General features: G+C 39.8%; 1 protein-coding gene across 2 annotated transcripts; it reads left to right on the top strand.

Moving 5' to 3' along the window:
• Positions 1 to 1,606: 1,606 nt before the first annotated feature.
• On the top strand, positions 1,607 to 26,902 carry LZTFL1 (leucine zipper transcription factor like 1). Of its 2 annotated transcripts, none has more exons than XM_067561741.1 (10): positions 1,607 to 1,678; positions 4,359 to 4,483; positions 8,860 to 9,054; positions 9,486 to 9,546; positions 10,577 to 10,645; positions 13,827 to 13,892; positions 14,027 to 14,104; positions 16,874 to 17,047; positions 24,713 to 24,816; positions 25,881 to 26,902. In XM_067561741.1, exons 1-10 carry the CDS (start codon positions 1,676 to 1,678, stop codon positions 25,897 to 25,899), a joined length of 894 nt encoding a protein of 297 aa, XP_067417842.1. In that variant the 5' UTR covers positions 1,607 to 1,675; the 3' UTR covers positions 25,900 to 26,902. The 2 variants fall into 2 exon arrangements, with proteins under 2 accessions (XP_067417842.1, XP_067417841.1); XM_067561740.1 differs by lacking the exon at positions 1,607 to 1,678 and adding an exon at positions 1,725 to 2,272.
• The last annotated feature ends 963 nt before the right edge of the window (positions 26,903 to 27,865 follow it).

The following is a 27,865-nucleotide window of genomic DNA, read 5'->3' as shown; positions in this document are numbered from 1 at the left end:
TGGGTGCTCAGTCAGCAGCTGCCACTCTCCAGCAACCAGGGACACTGTGGTTAAGGGACAAGGAGTGGGGCGAGCCTGGGGTGTGAGGCCATGGAAGCAAGCTCAGGGCAGTGGGTTGATAGGGGGAGCTCAGGGAGGCAACGGGGGCCAAGAGGGGGAGTCTGTGGAAGCCGTGGGGGCCAGGGGAGGTAGCAGGGGTCAGGGGCAATGTGGGAGGTGGGTATGAATCACACCATAGTATCTGATATATCATCACAATCGTGCTTCCTCTGATCTATGAGCTAGGAGAGCCCAAGTCCTCCAATTCCCTTGGTGCTAAAAACACAGGGCTCATCTTCCATTGCCTTGCACCTAGTGCTGTCCTTAATACTTTGAAAAAGGGGTGTAAGATGTAACCAAATTGGATTTTACATTCACTTCACTTTGCACATGTGTACATCTACATCTGGCACAAAGCAGTGGCCAATCAGTCACACAATCTTGTTTCAATGTTTGCAGAAGACTGCAGCTGTTCAAGGGCCAACCCACTCTTTTGAGATCTTCCTGTTTAATCAAGCCCTCCTCAAAGAGCTCAGTGAAGTGTAAAGTACATCTATATATGGCTCGTACATGATGTCTATAGCTCGTACATGATGTCTATGCGCATATCAGGAGGATGTGACATATTTTTGGAGATAGTGAGAGAACAGATAGGATTTCTAAGTTATTTGTAAGGCATTTTCAGGCACAGTGATGTAGTTTTTGTACGGAGCTCTGACCTGTTTGAAATTAAATAAGCCGCCAATGAGGTTTATAAACCCCCCGTCCCTGTATCTAGATTGGTTTATGTTTGAAAAAATATCAACTCCTGATTCACAGACCCGATCTCTTGGTTTATGAGGACGCCTCTGAGTCAATGGCTTTTGGAAACCGAGGCGCACTCGGCAGGAAAAGGGCTGGGAGGAGGGGGAAGATGGCAGGATTTGCTGAATGCCGGCCGAGCCCCGGTGCCAGGCCGCCCCACCACCACGGGATCGGCTTCAACAGCAGCTGGATTCTCCAGTGCTCGTGGCAGGGTCCCGTGCGGGGAGGAGGCCCCCGGGAATGGGGGGGGCTCCTGGCTGCTGAGGGCCACCGCCAGTGCCACGACGAGCCCCCAGGCGGCTGCGCAGGCCAGAGCCCCACAGGCAGGGACCCTGCTGCAGCCAGGCAACGGCGGCGAGGCGATACGGAGCCGAGGGACCAGGCCCGAGCCGAGCACGAGCACAGCGGTTGCGGGGGTCAGGACAGGCCCCGGAGGCGCGCGCACGTGCGCGCCCCCCTCTGAGCTGGGCGCCACCCGCAGAGCAGCTTGGTGCAGAGCGAGCGAGACTGGCCGTGGCTAATCTGCGCATGTGCACCGTGCAGGGGACGGTCCCGCGAGCCGCTCGCGACGCCGTTGCCCTTGGAAACCGCCACAGCCGCTAACGAACCACAAAAAAAAACACCCAAATCCGCTCAGTGTAGCCACGCGAGAACAATCCGTTGGGCGGTCGCTCCCCTTACTTCCGGTCACGTGAATGAGATTCTTCCAATGAGAAGGTAGGGAAAGAGCCTCGCGAGATTTTGTTCTCTATGGCAACCGGCGTCGTTCTGTGTAATCAACCGTCCGCCTCCCCGCCCCCGGTCCCACCCCCCGGGACCCGTTAGAGTCGCTATGGTGAGTCACGAAGCTGCTTCCCGGCCCATCCGGGGGCCGATAGCGGCCCCGGGACCATGCTGAGCCTGCTGCCCCAGCGGCCCTGTTCTCTCGGCCCGGCCCGGCCCGCCGCTGCGACTCCGCTCCCCCCATCCTCGCCGGGCTCGGCGCTGCCGCGGCTGTCCCGAGCGAGCGGGCCGGGGCTTGGCCCCGCTCCCCCGCCGAATAACGGCCGAGAGATGCCGATACAAAGACGCTCCCTCTCTCCCCCCGCGCGGGGCGGCCGGGCACGAAGCACTGACCCCCGCTCCCCCAACCACCGGGCGGTGGCTGCTGCTGGCCCCGGGCGGTGGTGGTTTAAGCGAAGCGGCGCTGCAGCTGGCCCCAGCCCAGGGTCCAGCCCGCCAGGGTGGCCTTGCCCCAGCCTTGAGTCGAGGTCAGGTCGAGCTGCCAGCCTGGCCTCCGTCCGTGTGTGTGATGATTCCCAGCATCGCCTGCCCCAGGGGTCTAGACATCAGGCGACTGGCCGAGAAAACACTGTGTTCGCTCCGAATTTGCCTTCTGGCCCTCGAGGGGAGGGGTCCCGTTTTCAAGCTTTTCCCTTCAACCATGAGGGTTAGAAACTTACTTTTGTTTCACGAAACAAAACTGGAGATTGGCATGTAATCACCTGAGTCCGGGATCTGGGGCTTTGAGAACAACAGCGATTCTGCCAGGCTTGCAATGAAACAGTGTGAGTTTTAAGGTTGTTTTCCTGGTTGCCTTTAAATCCACTGACTCTTTGCTGTGGGTTCAAACCTTCCCCTGCAGTATTTATTTATTTATTACAATAAACAAAGGCAAGGTGGGTTGATTTAAAACCAGGCTATTTAAATAACCAAGTGGAAAGCCTCAGATTAAATCATTGATTGTAATCAACTTTTCCATTTGTACTTCAGTTGTTTTCTAAACATATTAATTTACAACGAAATAGAGCCTTGACCCTAGGTTTGGTACATCTTTGTGCTACTTAGGAGGTACATTGTAACTACCTACATTTATTTAAGGAATTACATAGCTTAATATTTTCACATTCTTGTTAATTAATTGCACATTTTTCATATGTTAGAAAATGGTGAATGATAGATAACTAACTTTTTGTTCATGACTTGTGTCACGCTTCATTCATTAGGATGGTAACTAGAATTTAATTAAACACGCAAAACACACATAAAATTTATTTTTATTGAACAAAACAAATGCTTAATACTACATGACCTGTTATGTCATATTTATAAACCTTGACCTCAAAAGTTAGGATTTTTTCCTGATTATTTATATAGAGAAACAACCTTCAACTTTTAGTTTTTGCTAGAGGCTCATGGATTTAGCATATTTATTTTTCATTTAAATGTTTTAAGAGATTATAATAAGTTTAGGCCTTAATGTATTAAACTTAGATTTAATTTTAAACACATTTATTTTTAAAAGAAAAGCTTACAATTTAAAGAACAAAATAAAAACACTGATTTAAATTTAAAAAGTCAATTGTTTTCTCAAAAAAATCATCAATTTCTAACCACACCAAACAAAGGTCAGCATTCTAAGGCTATTTTCATTGTCTAAACTGACTCAGAAATACAAAGTTAAAAAAAAAAAGAGCAAAAATAATAGTGTAAAGCCAATCCTATTTGTAAAATTATTTCAGAATTAATTATTTAAGGTGTTTCTTATAATTTGCAGAGAGAAGCTTGGATTTAAAAAAAGGGTATTTAACCTTTAAAAGTCGGTGCAGAAATCATTTGGAGAGGCAAAAACAACGAGAATTCTGTAGCACTGTAAAGACTAAGAAATTTAATTTCAGCAGGCATAAGCTTTCGTGAGCTTCAGCTCACTTCCTCAGATGCAGTTGGTAGAAATGATACAGCAAATAGGAAACATGTATAGGAGGTAACATATGCATATCCAGGGGCATAGATAACAATGGGGTAAGTGGATAAAAGCCGGGTACTTGAGGCATAATGACAACCATTGAGTAGGAGGTGAGAATGGGTGATCAGAGCAAATTACTTCTTGTAATGAGATAGCCATTCCAAATCCCTGTTTAAACCCAGTTTGAATGTGTCAAGTTTGCAGATAATTTCTAACTCAGCAGTTTCTCTTTCAAGTCTGTTTTTGAAGTTTTTTTTGGAGAAGTACAGCAACTTTCAGGTCAGCAACAGAGTGCCCTGGGGAATTAAAGTGTTCTCCGAATGGTTTATGGATGTTATTTTTTATGTCTGATTTATGTCCATTTATCCTTGTGCGTAGTGGTAGTCCAGTTTGGCCAATGTATATGGCAAAGCGGCATTGCTGGCACATGATGGCATATATAACATTAGTGGATGTGCAGGTGAATGAACCCCTTATGGACTGATTGATTTGGTTAGGACCAGTGATGTTGTCACTAGAGTCGATGTGTGGGCAGAGCTGGCAACGGGGTTTTTTGCAGGGATAGGTTCTGGATTGGACTTTTTGTAATGTGTATGGTTGCTGGTGAGTATTTACTTCAGGTTGGGGGAGGAAGACTCAGATCCACAAAGGTATTTAAATTCCTAACTTCCATTGAAATCAGAGTAAGTTAAGTTCAGATCCATTTATTTAAGGTATTTGAACCCTAAGTCATCCTCATTAGGTTTATCTCATATATTTTTTAACCTTTATTCTGTCCCCTGATCCACAGGCAGAGCTAGGTCTAAATGATCACCACCAGAATGAAGTGATCAATTACATGCGCTTCGCTCGTTCCAAGCGTGGCCTCCGTCTCAAGACAGTGGATTCTTGCTTTCAGGATCTTAAGGACAGCAGGTATTATGAAGAGGGAATAATAATAAAGCAAAAGACTCTTTTCTGCCTGGGATTAATCATGAGGCATCTGTTACATAATTTATCAGATATGTTTCACCTCATCTATATGTAAGACAGTTAAGTTGTGTGCAGTGTGTCTGTATATCCTCACCAAGGAAAACAGAAGACTGTCCATACTGGGCCAGACCAATGGTCTATCTATCCCAGTAGCCTGTCGTCCGACAGTGGTCAATGCCAGGTGCATCAGAGGGAAAGAACAGAACAGGGCAACTGTTGAGTGATCCATCCCCTGTTGTCCAGTCCTAGTTTCTGGCCATTAGAGGTTAGGGACACCTGGAGCATGGGGTTGAATTTCTGACCATTCTGGCTGATAGTCATTGAGGGACCTATCCTTCATGAACTTATCTAATTCTTTTTTGAACCCAGCTATACTTTTGGCCTTCTCAACATCTCCTGAAAACAAGTTCCACTGGTTAATAGTGTGTGATGTGAAGAAGTACTTCCTTTTGTTTGATTTAAAATTGCTACCTAATAATTACATGGTTCTTGAATTATGTGACAGGGTAAATAACACTTCCTTATTCACTTTCCCCAATCCATTCATAATTTTATAGACCTCTATCATATGTCCCCTTAGTCATCTATTTTCTAAACTGAACCAGTGGCGTATCGAGGGGGGGGGTAGGTCCCTGGGCGCTGAGCTGCAGGGGGCATTGGGTTGGCGCCTCTCCCCGCCCCTCACCCTCAAGGCCAGTGGTGTCTGAGGCCACCCTGGCCGGGCTGAAGCGGCAGGTAAGTACGGTGAGGCCGCTTGGCCTGGCCCTTCTCAGCGGGAGTCGCAGAAGGCGCTGAGGGGTGCCCCCCAGCGCCCCTCCTGTGTCGTGAAAGGCCGCTCTCCCCCACAGGCTGGGGAGGAGAGACTGCCCCATCTGAGCCTGCGCCGGCTGCAGGGCTGCAGTGAGAGGGGCGGACAGCAGAGCCAAGTCTGCGTTTGTGTCATCTCCCCCGCCCCCAAGCCTCCAGCCCCTCTCTCTGCAGGTATTGGCCTCCTTCCCCAGGGTAGCTGGGGGGCAGCGCTGGGGCCCTCCTGCCCTGTACAGGGAGTGTGAGGCCTGGGGGGACACAAATGTACACCACTGAACTAAACAGTCACAGTCTTTTTAAATTTCTTATTGTATAGACGCTCTTCCATAACCCTAATCATTTTTGTTGCCCTTTCCTATACCTTCTCTGATTCTAATATATCTTTTTTTGAGATGTGGATGTCACGCTGGAGTGGCTCACAATTGTGAGTGCCTACCTCAGGGCAGACACCCCAAACTGGTGGTATGTTTTAGAATTAGATTTCACCGACCCAGGAACAAATGAGAGTTCCTGGACCACTATATCAGTCTGACCATAGAATCTCAAACAGTGCCCTTAGAATCTCCAGTCTATCTTGCCACTCAGGCAAGTTGGACTTAGTAATAAATGATCACTTACGCCAAAAATCACAAAATATTCAGGTTGCTTCCAGTGCCAGGAAACCAGTCACTTACTCCCGATCAGTTGGTACCCTTGATCTCACACCAAAGAAAATGCCTGTAGCCAATTCTGTAATAAACTAACTAAAGGTTTATTAGCTAGGAAAAATAAATTAGAGAAGCATTTACAGGTTGGTGCAAGCAAGCATATAACACAAATGAGTTGCAGTCGAGATTCTAAGAGTGACAGAGTTATTGTGATCTGTCAATTCATGATGTCTTTCAGGGCAAACCCAGGGATAACCCTGGGGGATCTCTCACTTCAGTTTAGAGTCTCTGGCCCGGTGAGAATTCAAACAGCAAAGAGATGACACGTTTCTTGTGACCCTGTTCTATCTTTTACATTTGGCCTTCTGGTCTGTGAGACCAGCTCCCTTGCACATAGCATTTCTGAAGAGTGATAGGGCCATTCACCAATTATTTTGTATTGTGGTGTTTCTTAATGGCTTGTTTAATCTTGATGGGCCTCCTTAATGGAACGGAGGGGGGATGATTCCAATGGTTGGGTTCACATGGTCAGAGCAAACATTTTTAAAGTTATAAAGCAAAACTTACATATTTTCTTATAACATGGAATATAGATGTTACAAGTGAGATTAATGCATTCAGCAGTTTACGAGCATTTCATGAAGTTTAACCCCTAAATGCATTCTCGGAAGACTAATATCTATTTTGAACAAAACTAACGTGGGTGAATTGACTTGATTTCCAGCTATGCGTTTCTCAGTTCTTAGGTAATGCCTACTACCTTGGCCAGAGCTGGCACTTGGTTTACCAGCATCACAAAGTTGACCAGAACTGCACACAGTATCCAAGTTGTGGGCATGCCAAGGATTTATATAGTGGCATTACGATGTTTTCTATCTTCGTATCTATACCTTTCCTAATAGTTCCTAATATTTTGTTAGCTTTTTGGACTGCCTCTGCACACTGAGCAGATATTTTCAGAGAACCATCCAGGATGACTCCAAGATGTATTTCTTGAGTGGTAACAGCTAACATAGACCTCATCATTTTGTATGTATATTTGGGATTTGTTTTCCAATGTGCATTACTTTTCACTTATCAACATTGAATTTCATCTGCCATTTTGTTGCCCTATCACTCAGTTTAGTGAAATCCTTTTGTAACTCTTTGCAGTCACCTTTGGACTTAACTATCTTGAATAATTTAACATCATTCTCAGACTTTGCCACCTCACTGTTTATTCCCCTTTTCCAGATCATTTGACTATTTTGAACAGCACAGATCCCAGCTCAAATCATTGGGAGATCCTACTATTACCTCTGTCTACTGTGAAAACTGACCATTTATTCCTACCTTTTGTCTCCTATTTTTTAACCAGTTACTGATCCATCCATCAGAGGACCTTCCCTCTTATCTCATGACTGCTTACTTTGCTTAAGAGCCTTTAGTGTGGGACCTTGTCAAAAGCTTTCTGAAAATCCAAGTACACTATATGCACGGGTCTTGCTATTAAAAACGGAAAAGGTTTCAATCTATACAAAAGGGTTTTTTTTTCTAATTTTTGTAGGAATTGATATGTTAAATTGCTGTGAAACTCTAACCTTGAGTTACATATTACTATTGGTAAATCGAAATTAGACTTAAGGCCAAAAGCAAAATAATTTATAAACAATCAAATTTGTATTTGATCAAAGTAGCACTTTTAAACAAAAGATTCAACTAAAAATTTAAACAAATTGCTAATTACATTGTTGTCTACAACAATAGAAATGTAGAGCTGGAAGGTACCTCAAGAGGTCATCTAGTTCATCCCCTCCTGTGGAGGAAGGATTAAGGATACCTTTGTAGACTACTCCTGACAGGTCTAGCTGTCCTTAAAAATCTCCAATGATGGGGATTCCACAGTGTCCCTAGATAACCTGTTCCAGTGCTTAACTGTCCTTTTAATTCCTTTTTTTCCTAATATCTAACCTCAATCTCCCTTGCTGCAAACTTCTTGTCCTACTCTCAGTGGACATGGAAAACCATTGATCACCATCCTCTTCCTAACAACCTTTTACATATTTTAAAACATTATCATGTTCTTCCTCAGCTTTTTTGTCTCCAGACAAAACATGCCCATCTTTTTCAACCTTTCCTCATAAGTAAGGTTAGGGTTTGGTCATGTGTAATTTTTAATACCAGTCAGGGACAGGCTGTTGGCAATAAACAAAAATTCACAGAAGCCCGTGAGCTGTCCCTGACTTCTAATAAAAATACCCTGGGTTAGTGGGGACAAACAGAGCACAGCCAGGACTTTCAGCTGCTCCAGCCTTGCCTCTGTTCCTTTGGCAGCAGTTGACCACTGCTGTCCAGCCCCAGAGGGGGCTGACCCAACCCTGGCCACTACTCTGGCAGGCCCGGGACCACTTCTCCAGGACCCCAGGGGCTGACAGCTGCTCCAATTCTGCCCCTGAACATGTCATGGAGGTTCTGGAAAGTCACGGAATCAATGACCTCTATGACAGAATAGTATTCCTACTCATAAGTCATGTTTTCTAAATTTCTTATAATTTTTGTTCCTCTCCTATGGACTCTTTCCAATTTGTGCACTTGTATTGTAAAGTGTGATGCCCAAAATAGACACAATATTCCAGTTGAGGCCTCACCAGTGCAAGCAGAACAAAACAATTACCTCCTGTGTCTTACCTACCACGCTACTGTTAAGACATCCCAGAAAAATGCTTTTCTTTCTCTCAACATCATCACACTATAAACATTAACACAGCTTTTTTAAAACGTCCTTATGTTAGCTACAAGCACTGTCTGATCTAGTGAAGTCTTTTGGATTGCTGCAGGGTTGTTATTTTTATGATATATATGACTTTTGCTAACTTTTCTGTTTAGGTTGGTGGAGGAGACTTTTACAATAGATGAAGTGACAGAAATGCTGGATGGGTTGCAGACTGTAGTACACAGTGAAGTGGAATCAGAGCTCATTAACACAGCATACACCAATGTATTACTTCTACGCCAACTCTTTTCACAGGCTGAGAAGTGGTACCTTAAGCTACAGACTGACATCTCTGAGCTGGAAAATCGGTAACCTCATTTGAACTATATAGAAATAGAGAATAGTTTTACTGATACCTTTAAAGTGATTAAATACTATTATGTTCACCTCTTAATCTTAGAAAATGATTTTTATGGTGTATTATACCAATGACAATTTAGTTTCAGATGCAGTTTTTCAACTAAAAGATTATAAATGATGCTTTTAACTTTTTCATGAAGTGATTTGCGCATGTAAATAATAATTTTGCTTACCTAGAACTTGCTTCCTTAGAATTTTTTATTTTTATTCCTATGCTTGGCATACTTGTTGCCTTTTTTTGTACTGATTTAGAGTCTGATCATGTGCTCCTAATGGAAATCTTACTTGAACAAGGAGTGCAGCAGCAGACTTGTAAATTGTTCTTAACAAGATTATTTGTCTAATAAACTTAATTTTTCCCTTAATTTTTCTCTCCAAGAGAATTGTTAGAGCAAGTTGCTGAGTTTGAAAAGGCAGAATTTACATCTTCAAACAAAAAGGTAGATATTTGTTGTTCTAAAATACTATAAATAATCAAATGCCTTGTGAGACCACTAGAGATGTTAAAGATTTTTAATGTAAACTAACTCCTTGTGCTTAAGAGGAAAGTTATTTATACTAGAGGTAACCTTTAAAGATTTTCAAAAATAGCAGCCTAAAGTTAGGCTCCAAAATCTATACATAGTTACCAAAGTAACTCTTTGTTAACCTCTTTGGAGGTTACTGTAAGGTACTGTTTTATGTAAGATAAGGTACAGTTTTATGTTTTGGGAGGGGGGGGAGCAGTTTGTTTTTTAAATCTTGATCATATTTATAAGTTGCAAGGTAGAAAGGACTATTTGATTATTACCTGTTAGTAAGGTTTCTCTGACATAATCATATGTTAAATCTTGTTTGTCTTATAGTGTAAATTTATACCCAATTAGCATACAGAATATTTGACAATTTAAATAGATTACAGTGAACAGAAATTATTTTAAATTATGTAAATATTTGACAATTATAAATTCCGTAGTCATTTAAAGACACAGGCATTCATTCTTTCTTTTAGTGTTTTCTAACTTATGACTTGTGATCCTGTAGTTATAGTATCAAGAGCTGTATACATAATTTAAGATTCCGCCTTCCATCTCTGTTTTAAAACAGTAGTTAAATAAAACTAAACCACAGTTCCAAGGGTGCCAGTTGCAAAATAAATGTATTATAAGATATTAGTTAAATATAGTTTCAGAAATCTCATCTTTATCTTGTCTTTTAGACTTTGAAAAAGAGTCTATTTGGAAAATTTTGTACTCTGCAAATATTTTCAAAATGGAAAACAAGTTATGTAAGATTTGTTAGTTTTAACGTAAAGTCCCTATGCCTGAACAAATAATAAAATGAATTCAGAATAAGCAATCATTTGTTGCCTTTCACCAGACAGCGGAAAGGATAGAGTTGGAGTTGTTGTTTTAATTACTAAAAAATGCTAGAAAAAAAGCACATCATTCTGTACCATTTTAATTTTTGGTGTCTTTGTCATTACTTTAGCCCAATTCAGAGCTCATTAAGCCTAAACTTGCTCCATTAAATGAAGGTGGATCAGAGCTGCTAAATAAGGTAGGAATTCTTGCCCTTGATATATTTTGGGGTTGATGAGCATTTAATTTATTCAACTAAATTTAAATGCTACCCAATAATCAGGGTTTCTATAATACATCAGACACTATTTAGAAGGCATTGTAATATTCTACAAAACTTAAAGGAAAACTGCAGTCACTTTACTAAATGAAACACTGTTCTGAAGATTAATTTAATTATGTGCTTGTGGCATTTAATGTATTGCAAATATAAAATTTCTTTTGCGTGCATTTTAGAAAAAAATATTATTGTTACAGTTTCTGTATTTAATGAATAGGGTTAGTGGGAGCCGACATTTTGCTGATATTTCATAAGACTGGACTTCCTGCTGGGAAGTAGATTGAAACACAGGTAATGCAGCTCATCATTGGTGTGAATGGGTTATTGGAGATTTTCAAAGTCAGATTCTATTTCTTTTATATTGTTTGTTTTCGTTTTTGCAGTAGTTTAAATAAAATTCTAAAAGAACTGCAGTTTAAAAGGAAAACAATTAAAACTTGCCTTTCAACTTTACAAATCTCCAATTTCCCATTTGTTACAGATTTTCAAATTTGTTGTAAAGCAAATTCTAATTGTTTTTAATGGTGATTCATTCAGCAATAGTTTAGACTACTAAATAACCTAAAAATTTAATATAAAGAAATAGAACTATCCTTACAAAAACTTAGTAATGGATGGACACTCATGAGATTTTTTTCAGTGATGAGCTGTATTTTCTTTCTCCGTCACCAAGATGTCAAGTGAAGATGGAGACTTTTTATTTGTTTAATTTTTATATTTAAGATGAATTTTAACATTAACAAATTTACTTTTGTTTATAACTGGATATAATTAGAACATCCAACATCACATATTAGAATATTACACTGCAGTTTTCTTTATCCAAATATAATCCTTTTCGCAAAGGTGATTCAAAGCTGAAATGTAAAATTATTATGACTGATAAAACTTTGTCACCTTCTGTGACACAAACATAGGAAGTAGCAAACAGAGTCAGCAAGAACAGCACTGGTGTGAAAGGTAGTTGTTGCTGTAAAGCAGACTTTTTCTTCAGCATGATATCAGTAGTTTTCTGGAATCACTTCACAGAGAGGGGGGATTCAGGACTGTGTGAGGAGAAGGATATTTGAGGTGGTAATCTTGAAAAGGTCCATTCTCTGGTTGTGTAGCACTCATTCTGGCGTAAGGTTTTTAAGGCCTTATGGCACAACTATAAATGTAAAAATATAACAGTAAGTAGTTAGACATGATGAATTTGTCTGTGTTGGGAACTTCTGTGATAAGGGACCCCAGGTCTTTGTAAAATTTGTATTTGATCACATCTGGGTTGGTCGTAGTGGGTGCATAAGTGCTGATGAAAGTTGCATATCTTTTCCCAAGCAGTGGGAGTCCATCATTCACACCCTTTGGGAAATTTGTAAGCTTGTTGAGTAGTTATGTTTTGATGGCAAACCCAACACTAGCTTCACATCACTCTTCTTTACTACAGCCACTCCAGAAGAAGCTATAGCTGGCTCCTTTTTCAGTAAGTTATCCTCCAGCTAGGTGAGTTTCAGTCAGGGCTGCTATTTAGATGTTACATCTGGCCAGTTCTCTACCCACTAGAGCATCTGATGAAATCACAGATGAGATGGGCAGGCCATGTCACCAGAATGTGAGATGAGCAATTGCCAAAGAAGATCTTTTATGGTGAGGTAAAGGAGGGAGGCCAGAAGAAATGTTTCAAAGACTCCCTCAAGTTATCCTTGAGGCGTTTCAACATTGACCCAGAGTTTGGGAAGATCTCGCTCAGGATCATTCTACCTGGCAAATCTCATCCATACTGGAGCCACAGTCTATGAGCAGAGGAGAACTACTGAGGCAGAGTAGAAGCACCAGCAGTGTAAATCTCATAATAGCAGCATGTCCACTATTAATCAAGTAACCCATAATGAGATCTCTTGTTCAGCGTGCCACAGACAGTTCAAAGCTCAAATTGGCTTGATCAGCCACTCACGTGTTCACAGAAACTAAACCAATCAGTGGTCCTCTTTGAACTCATAGGACGAACAACAAACAAGTTAGACAAGGTTATGTGAATTCAGAAGTCAACTATAGATATGCAGGTCATGCCACTGTGTATGATATTCAATAAAATAGTTTGTTCTGCAGATATTGTGTTTTAAGTAGAAGTCAAACTATATAGAGAGAATTATTTGTGGTGCTGTGCCAGTTACTCTTAAATATTTGAAAGTTAGAATACCAAGATTTACATGGTGAATATAGCAATAAAAGTGAACTTGAAAGCTTTTTAGGCCTCAATCATTCAAATGCTTAGGCACATGAGTGACTTTAAGCATGAGAGTAATTCTGTTAATTTAAATGGAATTATTTATTTGTTTAAAGTCATGCATGAAAGGGATTATATGACAGGGCTGCTTGCAAACTTGATGACCCAGGAGTCCTGGTCCTATGTCTTGTAGGCATAAGTGACTGTAGGATCATAGCCTTAATATTTAAACTATTTCATTCCCTAACAGTTGACAGAAAATTATATATATATTGACTAAACAAATACATTTTAAAATAAATGTTTGAAAAATCACTTGCAATCCTACTTAGCTAAGAGTGGATTTTAGAGAGGACTTGCCTAATTTTCAGAAGAGTCTCTCTGTCACAGTTTTAAACAATGACCATAAATGAAGTGTCTCCTATTCTGTTGATGGAAAAGAGTTTTGACATATACCACAAATAAGATCTGTATCCCTAAAATGCAATTTTACTTTTGTTTCAATTAGTAATATTCCTTATCATATCTGTTTTGATCCTGCAAGGTACTGAGTTTCTCTGATCCTGATCCAGTAAATCACTTAAGCATATGCTTAACTTAATTATGTGAGTAATCCTATAGACTATAGTGGGATTGTTCACAAACTTAGTTTAGGAATGTGCTGTTCTCAACTGGATTGGGGCCTGAATGCCCAGGATCTTGCAGGATCAAGCTCATAAAAATGTGTGACTCACAGTGGTCTGGTCATCTTTCTAAGCATTGACATGTTAGCTAGCTTTTTTAACTAGAAAATATATTTACTTACCTGAAATAATTGGAAATAACTGCAAGTCTATTCAATTCAGTCATGCAAGAATGTTCATGGTAAAGCTAATTTTTATTTACCCAAAGGAAATTACAAGACTTCAAGAAGAAAATGAAAAGCTGAAGACTAGACTCAAGACAATAGAAACACAGGTAAACTCACTATGAACCTGCATAATATATGTATGTACATGTTAAAAATACCTAACTAGAAAGAACGCAATTGTAATTCTCTCATTTCCAGTAAAAGTTTCTTTATTAGGCTTTGTCTTTCCAATTTATTGCAGGCTACAAGTGCATTGGATGAAAAATCAAAACTAGAGAAGTCACTGAAGGATTTACAGATGATTCAGGGAGATCAAAAGGTTGACTATTTTCTCCATTGAACTAGCATTACCAAGGCTTGTAGAGCTAAATTACACTTCACAGATGTGATTGTCTTTGTGGGGCACACAAAGATCCTATTCAGGGTTGCCATGGTTCCACTAACATTTAGGGCTCTGATCATTTAAGAAAAATATTTCATGCTTATGTGTGACCTAATCCATGGTAGGAAATTATCGGTAAGTACCATTCCAAAGTTTGTTTCTTTGTATATTCTAAAGGTCAAAAGGAATTTAATTATTTTATATTAATATGTATGTGTTTTTATTCTGTTGAGTTTTTCTTATTTTTGTTTTTTACTCTTCTGTTAGTAAAGAGGTGTCATCTAGTTTCCTTTCTGATTCAGCAAGATAATGTTGAGTCTGTCTTGATCAATAACATTGTATTGCTATTTTTTTGAAAGTATATCAGCGTATAATTTTTATGATTCAAACTCTTAAGAGGTTAAAAAAACATGCACACATAGGTTCTGATCCTATACCAATGGAGTCAGTGAGAGTTTTGCCATTGAATTACTGAGCATAGGCTCAAGCCCACAGACCTCTAAATTGCAAATACATCTTAAACACTTTGTCAAAAAAGCTCTTTCTTCATTTACTTGTCAACACTTGAATTGAGGACCTCAGATTTCTCCTGTAAAAGCTGGTGATCCAAATATGATTAACTGTTGCAGGAAAAACATAGAAATGGAACAATCTGAACTGCTGACAAATTGAAAAAATCTGTTTGATTTTATTTTTTAGCCTGTTCATTTATTTTCTTAATAATGTGGGATATCTAACCGTTTATAAAAAAATATTTTTAATGTATTTCAGTTCAACTTGTAACAATTCAGCTGAAAACCTTTTAGTTCTATTTAGCTTTTTCTGCCTTTTATGAAAGAAATGTTGAGAAACTGACATTCTAATACCTGCAATATTGTGAACTTTGAAGTGAGTTTTTCAATTCCCTTTCTTAAAAAATTATATGTCCTTTTAATTTCCATATTTTTTAATCCAAGTTTCTTTTTATTTTGCTTTCTAAATGGTTTATGGTATGTACTCTATTTCCTTAATATGTTGTTATGCCCCTTAGTGATTTTTAGGATCTGTTATTTTCATACAATATTATTCAGTGGTAATTTGATTTAAAGATCACAGCAAATCTTTTCTTTTTCTGACTTATTAAATCTTGTAACTGTAGTTATTACATTGGTAGTTTTAAAGGATTGGGAACAAGTTTTATCTGCTACCTGTCTGTGTAGGCATCAGCTGGCCTGACTTCCAGAGGCATTGAGTACTTGCAGCTCCCAAAAAGCCAGTTGTTTTCCACCACCTTGCCACCCACTTCACCTTTAGCTGTTAAATTTCCTTTTCATGGGCATATGTATGTGATTGAACCTGGTTAGTTGATTTTGTAATGAAATATTTACACAGGTTGAAATCCTTTTCAGTCAATCTCCTAGATCCTTCACTCTTGCCCTTTTTAAAATATAGTCTTCAAACATTTTGATTTCCTTGTTAAAAGAATGGTGACCCTACACAGGATTATTTTTGTTAATAGAACTTCTAAAACAGATGTTTTCCTAATGGGGAGAGGTGAAGAATTAATTATTCCACATTCATCTCTGAAAATATTAGGTGGCTGGAGTCTGCTTTTTAAGTGTAGCTAGTATTACTGTGCCTTTTAATAAAATGAGTGTCAGTAAAATAATATAATCCTAATCATGTTTTACATCACAACTACAACAGATAATGTCTGTCTCTCTGATTAGATCTCTGTGTTCACAAAAGGAAGACAAGGCATGTGGGCTACTGAGGAACAAACTGTGCCTAGAGACAAATGCAATTTCCTAACTTTGGTTAAGATCACAGCTTCAATCCCAAAATATTTTAAGATAAAGTAAACTTTGATTCTCGGTAAATACCATATTGACTGAATTTCTACTCTTGGGTCTTAGGTCCCTAGCATGAAACAGACCTGAACTTCCTTCTGGTTCCTTTGAGGCCCTGATACAAATGCTTTGAAATTTGTTACTGTTTTGTTTCAACACAACTTGTTTCACGAGTCTTGTCATCGCTACTTCTCTTATAAATGAGCGGTTTTAATGTACGGGGACATAGCAGTTAACTGAATATAACACCTGTGATCTATGGGCCAGGGCTGGTGCTCGAGGGTGTGTGTGTTGGTTCTTTTCACAGGATATGACAGTTGCTGCTACTAGTGTATGTTTTCCCAGTAACTATGGAGGTATTCTTTTTGTATGTCATCTGCAAACAGTGTGGCTCCTGTTGCTGGTGTGTTCCTTAACAGCTCACACCCCAACTTCCTCTATACCTCTCCTAACATGTCATTGACTTTAAAAGCTAGCATAGCCCTGTATGTTCTGATTTTATTCTGTAATCTTCTTAATATACTTCATACAGTGTGTAATTTATATCATAAGTGATAGCTGACAGGAGATAATGACATAATTCCCACAGAGAAATGAAACCATTTCTAAGAATTTGAAATCTTGACTTAGCAGAAAAGAAGCCTTTCCATTCACCATAAAAATGTATTTATTGACACTTTCTGAAGTCTAAACATGTATTATCTTACTGCTTTGGGATCTGTGGGGTGTTAGGTGGGGGGGTGTTCAGCTACTTATCTAAAGCACTGCAGTTCACCATTTAAAGACATTCTCTGAACATATTCAACAATTAACTTAAAATGCATTCTTTCATTTAGGATTTTGCAAAAATATCATTTTAATATTTCTTCTTTTGAAGATTAACATAACCAAGGATATAAGTGAACTGGAAGATACAGTGTCTGCTCTGAGGTGCCAGTTTGAGAAGACTCTGAACGACAGCACTGCAAACCAAAAGTTCTTGGAAGAGAACTTGGTGACAACAAAGCATGACCTACTCAAGGTCCAAGACCAATTATCTATGGCTGAAAAGGTTAGCTTCTTATCACAGTGTACAGATAAGCTTTTTTTTTTTTTTTTTTTTTTTTTTTTTTTTTTTTTTTATTTTTTTTTTATTTACTAATGTAACAAAAATTCTGTATTTTGCATGCAGGTTGCTAGGGACACATCACTATCTTTTGTTTTTTTTATATTCTTGTTAAGAGTGGAGAGCATAATTATGTGTGCTAAAATAGTCTATTTCATAGATACGGAACACAGCCCATAGGTTGGTGACAATTAGGTGGACACTTAAATACAGCTTGTGCAGCCATTTCAAAATGATTGTGAACAGTTACAGCAGATCTTTAAAATGAAGACTTTTTTTATACTTCTCTGAGAAGTTGGTAGCACCAGACTCCCAGCATAAGAGTACCATTCACTGTGGACAAAAAAGTGGTGATTGCTTTGTGGAAGCTGGCTACTTTGGATGGTTAGTAATCTGTTGGGATTACCTGTTGGATTGGGAAATCTCCACAGTAGATGCTGTAATGGTGGAATATTGCAGAATTTGCCATTGAATATATTTCTGATTCACAGGCTGCAGTAGAAAATGACACCCAACACTGTTTGGGAGTGGTGCTGAGGGAACTAACTTATTTCATTTGATCCCGTACATCTTGAAAGTGATGTGAATATCTGGTTTGATGATTACCATTGACAACTTCACCTGCAAGGCTCTAAAAATTTAGGCATAAGTGCAAATGTGAACTAATGATGTCATCTGGAAAGACCCACTGCATGCTGTGACTTTCTTCTCTGCAGAACCAGTAGAGGGAACTAGTAGTTAACAGATTGTTCCTAGGTCTGTGCTGATTATACAAGTATAGCTGTGAGGAAATAACATATTAATTTTGCATGAAATGAGGGTAATCTTAAATTCATTCTGAAACAGAGAACATAGTTGGGTTTTTTAAGTCCTCTGTCTGAAATGTGATTGCCAACTATCTACAACAAAAAGCAAAGTTGGGGAATGCCATTAGCTGAACACATTTTGTTTCTGACAGTCTCAAGGCTACCAACCTCATTTTTTAGTTTTGTATGAATTTTAAGATGACCTCTTTATTTCACTTGCTGCCATTGGGATTATATGACAACTTGTTAACAGTTGACAACAGTTAATTTAGTGATGTAAGCATCCGTTTTGAAATATCTAAACTTCATGGAACATAAGTTCAAATCCTGATGGGGTAAACTAGGCTCTTCTGCCTTTAACAGTAGATATGTGGATTGTCATGCTTATTATGTTAGAGAACAAAGGTCCTATCTCTGCTACACGGACACCATACTTCTTATGAAGAACAGTTTGTCTTACAGTGTCACTGACCAAAACTTTCCCATTCCCAGCATAGTGTGTGGCCTGCTTTTGCATGGGTAGGTTGCCACTTTGGACCCAGTGGCTAGCTGCACTTCATTGAGATGGTATGTGTCTAGTTTGTGAAGTACTTGGGAATCCTGCAGTAGAAAAGATGCTATTCAATTGTAAATTATATTATATCTTCATTTCAATTCACCCTGTTCCATGTCATTTTCTATTACTTTAAAGCTATCTTAAAAACTGAAAGAAGAAATCTAGTGTTTGTCATATGGAAATGAAGGGAAAGATTTGTCTGAGCTTCAAGAGACAATTAGAAAACATGGAGTGTAACAGTAGACACTACCATGTATACGTATGCATACATTTAAAAAAGTCTGTCTTTGAAGTCTGTAATACTTCCTTCAGTAGAGTTAATGTTACTTATTCCCTAAGATCAACTTTTAATGCAAGGAGTATAATTGGGAAAGATTTGTAGTAGGTAACTAAAAATTCTTTTCGTTTTGTTTAGATACAGTAGATGGCGCCTTAGTTTGTCTTCACTACACTGCTCCATTGATGTAAGGTACACCAGTTACGTTGCGTAAGTAACGTAACTGAAGTTGATGTACGTTACATCGATTAAGCGCGCTGTCTTCGCTATGCTGTGTCGATGGGAGATGCTTTTCCGTCAACATAGCTTATGCTCAGTCGATGCTGCTGCGTCGATGGCTGTTGCCGATTTAGCGCCATAATGAAAACAAGCCCTTGGTAGTATTGGAATAAGTGTGAGCTACTCAGCTGAACAGGTTTTTATTGGTGTGAGAAGAAAATGAAATCACATTTAGGTCACTGAAAAACAAAAATATATGCTATTTATATTTGGACCTACAAAATAAAAGCTTGTTTAGAGACAAAAATACTACTTTACAAGTTGCAGCATGCATACATAATAAAGATGTCTGGCTATCACCTAAAATATGCGTTTGTGGTAGCTATACATGTTGTTATTTGTAGACTTCTGATCCATCACATGATGAATCTTTAAAAATGTAACTACAATAGAACCTCAGAGTTACGAACACCTTGGCAACGGAGGTTGTTCATAACTCTGAAATGTTTGTAACTGAACAAAACGTTATGGTTGTTCTTTCAAAAGTTTATAACTAAACATTAACTTCATACAGCTTTGAAACACTACAATGCAGAAGAAAAATGCTGCTTTTCCATTATTTTTTTTAGTAGTTTAATTTTAACACGGTACTATACTGTATTTGCTTTTTTTCTCTCTCTGCTGCTGCCTGATTGTGTACTTCTGGTTCCAAATGAGGTGTGTAGTTGACTGGTCAGTTCGTAACTCTCTGGTGTTCGTAACTCTGCGGTTCTACTGTACTTGTAAAGCACTTTTATAGAGCTTTCCAAAACAACTGGCATGATTTGTGTCACAGGTATCAAATCAGGACATTTACTTGACTGTAGGCTTGCAAGTAGATTGTAGGGAAATGACTGGATATTCTAGAGTAGCTAGTGTTTGATTTGGTCATGAGTATACTTAAGCTGTGGAGTAGAAGTGTGCAATCTGCATTTGCAGTTTGTTCACCTGACTGTAACTTTGTGATATTATTAAAGTGCCCAGATCAGTATCTGGTAAAGCTTTTTTTTTTTTTTTTTTTTTTTAATCTGTTTTAATAAGGTTGTCCATCACCATGGTAGCTGTGCCAAAGCCCCATTGTAGTAGGCATTGTCTAAACAAATAGACATGGTTCTTCGAGTGATATCCCTGTGGGTGGTCCACTTTAGGTATCGTCGCATCCCACATCTTGATCAGAGATCTTTTAGCAGTACTCGTCCAGGTCACGCGTGTGCAACTCCTGTCTCACAGTGCCATTGGCACGTCCCGAACCCCCTCAGTTCCTTCTCAACCGTGCATGGTCCAAGACGGAGCGCCAACAGCAGCCAAGTTTTCTCGTCCTATCTCTAATAATAGAAAAATTAGTTAGTTTAGTCATAATTTACTTAGTTTTAGTCAAGTTTTTGCTCATTTAAAAAAGAAAAAGTTCAAGTTTACCCTTTTTTCTCTTTTAATAGTATAAGATATAGTATTTGAAATGCCGGGTTCCCCAGGCTTCAAAAGATTCACCTCGTGTAGGGATGCAGTGCCAGTCTCAGATGGCCACTCACAATACGTACGCTGCCTAGGAGAAACCCATGTACAACAGAAGTGCACTCACTGCAGGAATTTGAAAGCCAGAGTGAGGAGAGATAAGGACCTGAGACTAAAGCATATTCTGATGGAAAAATCCCTCAGACCCTCCTTTGACCCAGGACCAGACAAGCCTCCCGCTGAGAGCTCTGAGCACATTCCAAGAAACAACTGCATCAAAGAAAAGATGCTCACCCAAAAAGCTGTCTCCTGCACAAAGTACCAAAGAGGCAACAGGTCCCTCAGGTACAACCCAGTCTGTACCACCAAAGGACTTGAAACATCCGCGTGAGGAGTCGAGGAGTAAACAAAAACATGTCTCCTCTGACAAGCCACCAAAAAAGGACTCGGTGCAGAAACCATCTGACCAATGATCACCAGTACCGACTGCGGCACCATCAGAGTCTGTGGCGCCGAGTGCGGCACCTGAAAAAGATTCAGTACCGAGATAGGACTTGGCATTGAGGTCGGCACCGGAATTGATAAAGGCACTGAAGTGCCAAAGTCAGCACCGATCACCACCACAGAGCCGATGGCAAACCCGGCACCGACAACAGCACAGTCCTTGAAGAGAACACATAAACAACACCACCAAACAATAACATCCTCTCTACAATCAACTATAGGGCAATCTCCGATACACTTTGCCCATGACAAAGCTTTTTCCCCAGCACATTCCTTCAGTATAGCTCACTTTTCCTTAGAACACTCTTCCCCCACCAGACCATCAGTAGAGGCACCAGTATGCCTAGAAGAGTCCCAGGCCATATCCAGGGTTTGGGCCCCCATGGTTTGGACCTCATATGATACACCATATGCAATGGCACGAGTGAGATGCTTGGTTCAGCAGACCGACTAGCTCTCATATGAGTAGACCGAAGTCGTCCAGCCAATCACCTCCAGCCACATCACCTAAGGCAGTGGAAGTAACACAAGTAGCAGAGACAAGTGAGGAACAAGAAACATCTCTTCCAATGCATGACTCATCTTCCTCACCAGATGAGGCCTACATCAGTGGATGACCTGAAACAATTTAATGACCTATTTAAGAGGCTCACACAAGAGCTTGAAATTCCCCTGGAAGGGGTCACAGAATCTCACCATAAATTACTAAAAATTCTACAAACCACGACATCATCAAAAATTGCACTCCCTGTGGAGGAGGCATTGCTGGAACCAGCTAACACTGTATGGCAGACTCCAGCCACCATTCCCTCTACCAATAAAAGGAACAATAGAAAATACTACATCCCAGCCAAGGGGATGGCATTCCTATTTACTCATCAACCTCCAAATTCACTAGTTACAGATGTGGCAAACCAAAGGAGAAAACAAATCAATTACAAATCAACACCACAAGACAAGGACTGGAACAGGCTCGATCTGCTAGGAAGAAAGGTCTATTTATCATCTACTCTACTGATGAGAGTATCAAACTACACAGCCCTGCTTTCCAATTATGACCACAGCATTTACAAAAAGCTAGCCCAGTTTACAAGAGCAATTTAAATCTTTACTTACCGAAGGACAACTTGTAGCGAGGACTTCACTACAGGCTTCTCTGGACGTAGCAGATACGCCGGCCAGAACTACAGCCACATACATTGTGATGTGCAGAGCCTCTTGGCTTCATGCAGCTGCTCTTCCCAGAGAGCTACTAACAAAAATAGAAGATCTCCCATTTGATAAAGCTCAACTTTTCTTGGAAAAGACAGATGAGGTTTACAAGGCAGATGGTCAAAACTCGAAACCAGCCTACACATAAATGTGTTAGAACTCAGAGCAGTCTGCAATGCATGTCAGCATTTTCTACCGTTAATAACTAACAAATCAATAAGAATAATGCCGGCCAACATAGCATGCATGTTTATGTCAATCATCAAAGGGGAGCAAGGTCCCGTTCACTATGCAGAAATCAATAAGGCTATGGAATTGGTGCATACAACATAATATCTAAATATCTGCGGCGTACCTACCTGGAAAACAAAATATCACCGCAGATGGCCTCAGCAGACACTTTGCACAGAATCACAAGAGGCAGATGAACAGTGAAGTTCTACACAACATCTTTCACCAGTGGGGTCATCCAATGGTCAACTTATTTGCCATAGAACAAAATCATGTCACCTATTCTGCTCGAGAGTAGGACTGAGAGCAGGCTCAATGGGCAATGCATTCCTGCTCAACAGGAACAAAGGGTTACTGTCCGCTTTCCCGCCCATCCCTATGATATCCAAAACTGTCCTCAAGATCGACAAAGCGATGGTTATAATGATAGTGTCAGCGTGGCTCAGGCAGACATGGTTTTCAGACCTACTCAATCTGTTAGCATGCAGACCAATCACACTTCCCCAAGACAGGATCTTCTCTCAAAGGACAGCAGCCAGATTTATCACCCCGAGATACACAAATGACATCTAACAGCATGGTTCCTAACTGGTTCCACCCAGACGAGTTAGAGTGTTCAGAACAAGTCAGACAGATATTACTAAATAGTAGAAAACAAACAACTAGGAAGACTTACCTTAAAAAATGGCACAGGTCGGACTCTTGGTTTGGAGAAAGACAAATCACGGTGACATCCGCATCCATACTGGTCATCCTAGAATACATCCTAGAACTTAAAAAATCGGGATTATCAAATAGTTCATTAAAGTTCCATCTAGCAGCAATTACTGTTTTTCATGACAAGATCAATCAATCTACAGTATTCACTCACCGAATGGTAAAACGATTCCTAGCAGGGATACAAAGAGTATTCCCTATTATACATACCCCAACACCACCAAGGGATCTAACTCTAGTATTAAGGGCCATCACTAGAGCACCATTTGAACCATTAGCAACATGTTCACTGCTACATATGTCTATGAAAGTCTCATTTTTAGTTGCCATCGCACCAGCCAGCACATAGGGGAGATTAGCACACTCATGGCCCACCCCCCATACATGATATTCCATAAAGATAAGGTCATTCCTAGGCCTCACCCAAAATTTTTACCAAAAATTTTCTCAATTCCATATTAAGTAACCCATCCATTTACCTACCTTTTATCTGAAACCTCATGCAAACCCACAGGAAGCCGCACTCCATGTGCAGGATGTCAGACGGGCGATAGCATTTTTCCTAGAGACAAAAAACATTTAGAAAATCGGATAAGTTGTTCATTTCAGTGGCTGAACGCACAAAAGGCAAAGCCATATCTAGCCAGAGGGTATCTAAATGGATAACAGGGTGTATCCAGACATGTTACAAACAGAAAGAATGACAGGCTCCCTCAGGAACCAGAGCTCACTCTACAAGAGCGATATCCACTTCCACAGTGTTCCTGAATAATGTTCCCATCACAGACATATGTAAGGCAGCATCTTGGGCCTCAGCCCATACGTACCCAAAACACTATGCAATTGATAAAGCATCTACTAGGGATGCAGCAATAGGCCTATCTGTACTCTCAACTGTACAGAACAACTAATAATGAAGGTCCTCCACCAGATAATGAACACTGTTACATAGTCACCTAAAGTGGAGCATCCACAAGGACATCACTCAAAGAAAAAGAAATGGTTACTCACTTGGTGCAGTAACTGATGTTCTTCGAGATTTGTGTCCCTATGGGTTCTCCACTACCCACCCTCCTCCCCTCTACTTCGGAGTTCTAGGATGGGACTCTGCGGTAGAGAAGGAACTAAGGGGGTCGGGTTGCACATGTGCCAGAAGACGCGCCAATGACGCCACGAGACCTGGACAAGTACTGCCCAAAGATCTCCGAACAAGGATGTGGGACACGACGACACCTAAAGTGGAGCGCCCACAAGGACACACATCTCGAAGAACATCAGTTACTATACCAGGTGAGTAACCGTTTCTTCCTGCTTTTAAGAGCTTACAATCTAAAAAGACTGACAGTAATAGACAATATATAAGCCAAATGTTTTTAGTACAATTTTGTTACATAAGTCAGTATTACCAAAAGTTCCATAAGTGTTTTATTAATACCCATTGAGTAGTGATCAAAAGTAGATATTAACAGCAGCAAGAGTTTTGGACAGGGAAAAGCTAGACTGAACACTGGTATGAAGCCTAAGGCGAAACAGTTTTATTGTTCTAAAAAAAAAATTGGTTTAGATTTTTTTTAAAAATTGATCTTCCTGTTGAGCAGGAGTTGGAGAAGAAGTTCCAGCAAACAGCTGCCTACCGCAACATGAAAGAGATTCTCACCAAGAAGAATGAGCAGATAAAGGATCTACGGAAAAGACTTTCCAGGTAAGTGATGCTCTTCCATCTGTTCTCTCAACAAGTCTGTTCTACCTCCATATTATTTCCATAAATGTAGAACAGATTCTCCTAAAGCCAATTTATTAAGTTCTCTAAAGAACAAATTCAGTAGAGCTGTTGTCAAACTTTGGAGCTGCCAACCTTGACCCATTTTTTTCTTCAAAACATCAATGATTTTTTTAAAAATATTAAATTGGCACCTTTACAGTAACAATCATGCTGCACATGCACATTGGTAGGAAACAATTTTCAAGGAATTATGATAATAAAAACATGCCCTCAAGATCCATATAAGAAGGTGGCAGCTGCTTCTGTTGCACCATCATCCTTTTCTGTTTCTAATGCCAAGGTGGGGTAGGACTGACTTCTGTCACTGCCTTGGCTTGGATAAGTACCTAGACTCCCAGACATCTCAAGTTAAGGCCCATTTAACAGATGGGGAACTGAGGCTCAGAGAGGTTAAGTGACTTGCCCAAAATCACACAGGAAGTCTCTGGCAGAGCAGGGAATTAAACCCAGGTTTTTCTACATCCTAGGCTAGTGATCTAACCACTCAGACCTTCCTTCCTGTGGAACTATCCAATTACCCCAAATCCATGCAGCGGAAGGACAGGCACTATAGGGGGAGAAGGTGACCCCATATTGAGTGGGTATAGGAAAGAACCCCTTAAGGGGTTCCTGTTCTATTGGAGCAATGCTGCCAGGAAGTAGAGATGGGAAAAGACCATTGGGGCTCCAGAACTGCTGTAGAGGCAATAGGACCTGAGTCTGCCTTCTGTGAATCTTGGGATTGGAGGGTGGGCCCCAGAGCTCATTCCACTGGTTGCAAAGCTGGTAAACTGGCTGAGTTTAAATGGAGAATATTTTTAAAAATGAAAAATAGTTGGTTGCATCCTTCTAAATTGGGCAGTGTAAATTGCCATGAGAATGTCACAGATGTCAATAACTGGAGTTGGCTGAAGTGATTTGCAGTTTGTTTTTTGTAGTCTCTTTGAGGACTGAATATCTCTCAGGTATATTTTACTCTCTAGCTTTTTCTTCTTTCTTCTTAGATATGAGCCAGATGATTAAAATGTGAAGAGTATTTGGTCTGTCAAGAAGCTGCCACACAAAGAGAACAGACTGTGGTGTTACTTTAAGGGATTTGTTGAAATACTTTTAGAGATTTGTTTTTCTGCTTCTGCCAACATTTAAAAATAACCTTTAGTTGATAGGAAACAAATTCTTACTTTATTTACTTAAGAACTGAAAGATTAAAACAAAGTTTATAGTGTCTTCGTTTCTGTACTTATGTCTTTTTAATAGTTAATATTGTGCATTTCCTGGGAAATAGCAAACACCAAATTAAGAGAGTTATTTACAAAGAAAGGAGTTTATTTTTATTAAAATATGCAGTAGTTCTTCTCTATGTAGTTGTGAGATGCAATTTACATACCTAAGATGTGACTTTTTTTCTTGCTGCTGGCATAACTTTCATAGGAAAACACCCATAAGATAACTTCATAAGATCAATCTTCACACTGGCTGCCCGATTTCCTCTGTGCACATTATTTGCTGAACAGAGGGTGTGCATTAGATAAAGGGGAACAAATATGTGGGAATCAAGGAATGTGTACTCAAAGGCAACATTACTAATAAAAGATGTAAATTGGACATCTATTTTTAGCAAACAGTTTAGTACAAACTTAAAGGAAAACAAATAGTTGCTGGCTTCTGCAATGTATCACAGATCTAAATTGCTCAATAGGAATACAAGCCAAAATTTTATTTTTCCCCCATCAACCCTCCTAAATATTTTAACTTCAACACAGAATTTTGATTCTTTCAAATATTAAGATTAAGACAGCCAGATGGTGAGAGGCTGAGGACAGAGCAACTTTCTGGAAGTGGGGGAGGGGAGTTTTAGAAATCTTTGCTCCGCTTTCTATTGCACTTTCAGCTACCCAATTCTTGCATTCAACCCCCTCTATATTTATCTGCCAGCCTGTTTTGATACATTTTCCCTGTTTGTGTCTCTTCATATGTATGTTGTATACAACTTTAAATAAAACCATTTATGTTCTCCAACATCGAACTCTGGGTTTTGGGGAGTGGTTTCTTTACAAGGACCATCATGTTTGCTTTTTCATGGCAATAAGGCAGATGAAATTGCTTTTTGCAGTGATGTCCCTCTCAATTAAGAGATCTATGCTATATATCACTCTGGACTGTATAATTTATCTTTTTTTTTTTTTTTTTTTTTTTTTTTTTTAAGTAGCAATCCCCATTAAGTGGGCTGCCCCATGGACTGGGCACTATGTTCTAGCTACAGATTACTACCCTAGAACAGTAGTAGTAGACTAGTAATGGTATAGTGAGATTGTATTGCAGCTTTAAATTAAACTAATGGAAGTTGTTGCCTTATAGATGTTGGTGCCATCAGATGTTAGAATGAATAGTTAAATCCATTTATTGTTAGTCTGCATCTTTTCATTATTTTGCACACCATCAGTGTATTGAGGGCAGCATTGCTCTTTATTAAAAATAAACTCTAGCCTTTTTGTTAGGGGATAAAATTCTTAACATAGAGATAATGGAGAGCTTTCCTTCTGGTGTGTGGTATCATGGCCAGGTGTTTGCACAAATCCTGTCTAAAATACCACTATTAGTCTTGCATCATTTTCATTCAACTGATTTATCCATTAGTCAAACCATAAGTCCCTTGGCCAAATTGTGTCCCAGGAACACTGACTTCAGTGGGGTTTTGTAGTTGTAATTTAGGACAGAATTTGACCAGAGTCTAGGTTCAAAAGGTGGTACAATTGAGTGACTTCATTGGTTGGCCTACAGTACACCGATGTATTTTGGGTTGAAGAGGTCATGTTCATTTTTATATACTTGAATTTGTATTAACCAAATAAACCAAACTCAAGTGTTGTTTCAAACTGAAGTCTTCTAAATCCTTATAGAAGAAGAAGAAAGTTAATAGTGAAGAGTACAGCATGTTGTATAGGGGGAGAAATACATCTATAAAGCCAGCTGCTGTTCTCAGATCTTA

The sequence above is a fragment of the Emydura macquarii genome, unplaced genomic scaffold, assembly GCF_026122565.2.
Source record: "Emydura macquarii macquarii isolate MOO-44397 ecotype Brisbane River unplaced genomic scaffold, CSIRO-AGI_Emac_v2 contig_2422, whole genome shotgun sequence".
NCBI classification, from domain to species: domain Eukaryota; kingdom Metazoa; phylum Chordata; order Testudines; family Chelidae; genus Emydura; species Emydura macquarii.
This window is presented reverse-complemented; position numbering and strand designations above follow the sequence as displayed.